At 52.4% G+C, this 4,342-nt stretch overlaps 1 protein-coding gene across 2 annotated transcripts in view; it reads right to left on the bottom strand.

Annotated features, from left to right (window-relative positions):
• The window catches only part of LTBP2 (latent transforming growth factor beta binding protein 2), a 103,496-nt gene that overhangs the window by 19,597 nt on the left and 79,557 nt on the right, over positions 1 to 4,342 (bottom strand). For both annotated transcript variants that reach the window (XM_019640403.1, XM_019640405.1), the window contains exons 16-17: positions 3,298 to 3,426; positions 2,398 to 2,526 (exon numbers count right to left, since the gene is read on the bottom strand). In XM_019640403.1, coding sequence (XP_019495948.1) covers positions 2,398 to 2,526; positions 3,298 to 3,426 — 258 coding nt within the window. The remainder of the gene's footprint in view (positions 1 to 2,397; positions 2,527 to 3,297; positions 3,427 to 4,342) is intronic.

Here is a 4,342-nt window from a genome sequence, read left to right as displayed (position 1 = left end):
CTTGGGCCAGTGAAGCAATGTCCTCCACAACTAGATTGAAGAACAAAAGGACAGCAACTTGTCTGTTCCCCTTCCCCTAATTCCCCAGCACTGTTCTCATCCCCCCAATTCCCCAATAAAAATCTTTAAAAAAAAAAAAGATTCCCTCCTGACCCCAACACATCCCCCTGTATTGGTCTGCTCCTAGAGTTCTCTAGGGCCTTCTTAAGGGTAGGGAGTAAAAGACAGGAACAAGCAATTTCCAGGTAAGGAAATCCAACAGTTAACCTACAAAGGGATGCTCATACTTATTAGTAAAGTGTAACTGTTATTGTAAATATTTAATATTCAAATAATTTACCTTAATCAATTATACAATATATTATTTGAATTCTAGAAAATTGTAATGATTAATATTAACTAATTATATAAATTAATGAAATAATTCATAAATAAAAGCAAAGTAAATAATTAAAACAATGAGGTTGTTTTATGAGACTGGCAAAATTTAGAAAGTGGACGTTATCCTAGATAAGGCCACATTAAGCAGCGGCCGGGCCCCGCTGGGAGAAGCACTGACAGCTGACCTTGAGCTGGCTCCCACCTCCTGTCTGTCTGGTCTGACAGAGACATCTGGGATACCCAGGCTGGCATGCGGTAGAAGCCCTCGTCTGGGCCACCTGTAGCAGCCACTGCTGGTCCCAGGCCAGTGCCTCAGGCTGGGCCTACAGAGAGCGTTACCTCTGTCCCACAACACCTGCCAAGGCCGCGAAACCCAGAGACGCCCCTGGCCACAGCCTCCTTCACTAACTCCATCCTGTTCTGAGGACTGCTGCCTGAGTCACCTCCCCGAAAGCCAGCTGACCGCATCGCTACCCTCTGCTTACAGACCTCTACTGGCTGCCACTGCCTGCAGGACAGCGTCCAAGCACTTCAGCCTGGCACTCAAGACACTTCACAACTGGCCTCGGCCCCTGCCACTTCCTCCACATACCCCACGCTCCAGTCACACTGCATTTATCATTATCCCCAGGGCATGCCAGGCCTGTTCACTACTCTGCTCTCTGCAGAAATGGTTCCTTTCCCTGGAATACCCTCTGCTCCCTCCAGTCCTTCACCCTGCGTGTAAGGGAATGTGTTATTGCAAACAAACCATGCCTGGGGACCAAATGACTTTCATCCTGTTTCCAGATTTGCCACACTAGGTGTGAGGTTGCTAGGGATTTAAATTCACCAGTCTGAGCCTCAGTTTGCTAAACTATAAAATGGGGCTAAGGATTTCTACTGCATGGGGTTGGGGAGGTGAGCTTCATATAAGAAAGTGCTTAGAACAATGCTGGCGTATAGTAAGTGTTCATTAAATGGTAGCTACTATTGATTCTGTCCCAGTTCAAACACACCTTGGGGAAACCTTCCCACATTCTTCCATACAGAACCACTTGCTTCCTCCTCCCACAGGGCCACCATTCATGCCTTACTTATCACACTATCCCCAGAGCTTACATAGCACCTGGCACACAGGTGCTCAGTGCTGGAGTGCTGAGAGAATGATTCATGCAAGTCTCCCACTCTTCGGTTAAGGTAGGTGGGTGGGTCTCCTCTATCTCCCTTCCCCCCACAATCAAGCAAAGGAACCTGGATGGCTTTGGTCTCTGCAGACCAGATCTTTAGGGGATTAGAACCCGAGGCAATGGGAGGATACACAGCTTCCTTGGCCTCTAGGAAAGGCCTGTGAGTGACCGCTGGGCTGCCTCTCCCAGAAACACAATGTGAGTCCCAAGAACAACAGAGCCATTCTCCAGGTGAAGGAGCCAACTAGGTTATGAATCTTAAGGCTCTGCTTGGAAAGTGCTGCATCATATTCTTTGTGAACTCTTGCAAAGATGTAGGTATGGCAGCATAAATTCTGCATTTATACTGGGTTTGTGTTGGAAGCATCTTTACCCAGTTGCCCTATGCAGAGCTTCCCAGCGAAGTTCAAAGCCTTGCAGGCATCTCCATGCTGCCGAGGACCCATGCTCCTTGTGCAAAGGCATGCTGGCTCCCCAGTCTGCCAGGAGTCCCAGTCATTGTCCTCACGGGTCGCCTTCTTTACCCCAAATAAAAGCAGCTCCATGTCACTCAGAATTTGGAAACCTGGCTTTTAGTGTTCCTCTCTAGTTGTGTCCCTGGGCCCTCACACCCTTGGCTCCAGCCATAGTTCCTTGGAGTTTTTGTGAAGGTTGCTGCTTTTCAGATTCCTACCTCTCCTTCCGGTCTCAGCTTCCTCCCAGGTGCAGGTCAGAGCCCTGGTCTCGGTTCCCACAGCCCCTTAACTCCCTGCACTCTGCAGCACGGTGACTGGGTGAGTGCCTGGATCTTCTTCCACCCCAACATTATCTGTGGGGTCCTGGGCCCATGTCAGGGGCAAGGGCTTACCTTGGCATTCCTGAGTGGTCCCTGAGGTGGTCAGCGTGTAGCCAGGGTAGCAGAGGCAGGAGTAGGCGCCCATGCGGTTGACACAGCGCCCTCTTCCTGCACAGGGGTCCCTCAGACACTCGTTGTCATCTGGACAGTGGGAGGTGGGGAGGGATGTCAGGGAGGCTTTTCTTTGGGTACCTGCTAGCTACCTGCTCATGCTAAGGCTGGACAGAGGGTGGTGCTGTGAGGCAAGGAGGGGATGAGGGAGCAAAGGAGGCCAGAGAGACGAAAAATCTCTAAGGCTGGGAGCCACAAAGTTGGCCCGTTTGGCCCACTCAGGCACCAAGGGCCTGGGCGGCTGCCCCGCTGTATGTACCTCCTCCCCACCCCATGGCCCCTCCGCCCAGTGGCCTCAGGATCACTTCCTTTCTCCTTCAAGGCACAGTGAATGTGTCTGCTTTGTATGATAGTATTGGCTGGGAGGAAGAGGGGTCAGGCTCACACTTGATGATCTGTCTTGGCCCCAAACCTCTCCCCCAGGGATGGTCCTGGTGGAGACATTTACAAGGAGGGCAGGCCTCGGTCTGCTCTGCAGGCAGCAAGATGGCCAGTTTGAAGGGTGGGATGAGCTCAGGGCTAAGGGCTTCAGGTACCAGTCGGGGAAGCCCTGGGGTGGCTTTCCACTCTCCCAGAGTCCTGGAGACTCATTGGATGGTGCTCCCAGAGACTGGGCTCCCCAAGGGTAAGGCTAGCTTTGTCTGTAGTGACTGTGCTTCTCTTAAACCCACCAATCACACAGCACTTCTTGGACCTTCTGCTGCCTGTTCTCTTGCCTCTGTTCCCCAGCCTCTGTTCCCCAGCCCTGCTCCCATCCACCCCAGACACCGAGTAAGCCCAGGACACTGAGTGAGTGAATACCTGTGCAGTAGGCCTGGCTGGGGTGCAGCCGGTAGCCAGGGTTGCAGATGCATCTGTATCCACTTGGGAGGTTCACACAGGTTCCAGGGCCACAGATGTTGTTGGCTCCAGAAGCACATCTGTCAATATCTGTGAGAGACAGAGCAAAGCAGAGGTTATGGAAGGATAGGGGATGGGCAAAGGCAGTGGACTGGGGTGGGAAGAATTTGGGGGGCAGGGTACAAGGACCTCAAAGGACCCAAAGAAACCTCATCCCACTCTTAGGTGGGCCCTCCTATATCCATGTAGACAGCATGGCCTATATAAGACATCCCAGGGCCCTGAGCCCTGCCAGGATGGAGCTCGCAGGAGTGCATCCCTCTGACCAAGACCAAGGGGGTTCTGGTGATCCATGTTCCGAGTCCTAGCAAAGAGCCTGTCCTGCTGAGGCCTCTAGTCTGACCTTGCCCTGAGTACAGGCCTGGCTCTCACCTACAGTTCCCAGTGCTTCCCTTCCCTGGCAACTCCTGCCCAGTTTCCCCTAGACAGGCAGACAGATCTGGTGAGTAGAGTGCTTGGGGAGAACTGCCAGGGGAAGAGGGGAGAGGTGGGCTGGGGCCAACAGAGCAGGGCCTCGAGTGCTATCTTGAAACAGGCCTGTGAGCAAGGTGGGGTGTGATGAGAGCTGTCTCAGGAAGACCACTCACATTGCCATGCCGCCTTGTTCAGAAAGATGGGAGGGGAGGCACAGGGGGCCCTTAAAACCTGCTGAAATAATTTAAACGAGGATCGCCTTGGGTGGTGGTAATGGGGTAAAAAGTGGGGAGACAGATGCCGTATTCAGAAACAGTTTGGGGACTCACCAGGACTCAAGGCGGAGGCTGCCTGGAGGTCAGAGATGCTAGCTAGCTTTTTTGAACTGTGTCTTTAATACTAGAAACGTACCTGGGACTTAGCACATGCTGAACGAACAAATGACTGGCTGAATGAATGACGCTTTGGGCTTCTGTGCTGACCCTGAGGTCTTAGTCAGAAGCCCACATCCCCCACCCTGCCCCACAGTTCT

The sequence above is a fragment of the Hipposideros armiger genome, unplaced genomic scaffold, assembly GCF_001890085.2.
Source record: "Hipposideros armiger isolate ML-2016 unplaced genomic scaffold, ASM189008v1 scaffold_49, whole genome shotgun sequence".
Taxonomy (NCBI): domain Eukaryota; kingdom Metazoa; phylum Chordata; class Mammalia; order Chiroptera; family Hipposideridae; genus Hipposideros; species Hipposideros armiger.
The sequence above is the reverse complement of the archived record's forward strand: the minus strand, read 5'-3'. Positions and strand labels throughout refer to the sequence as shown.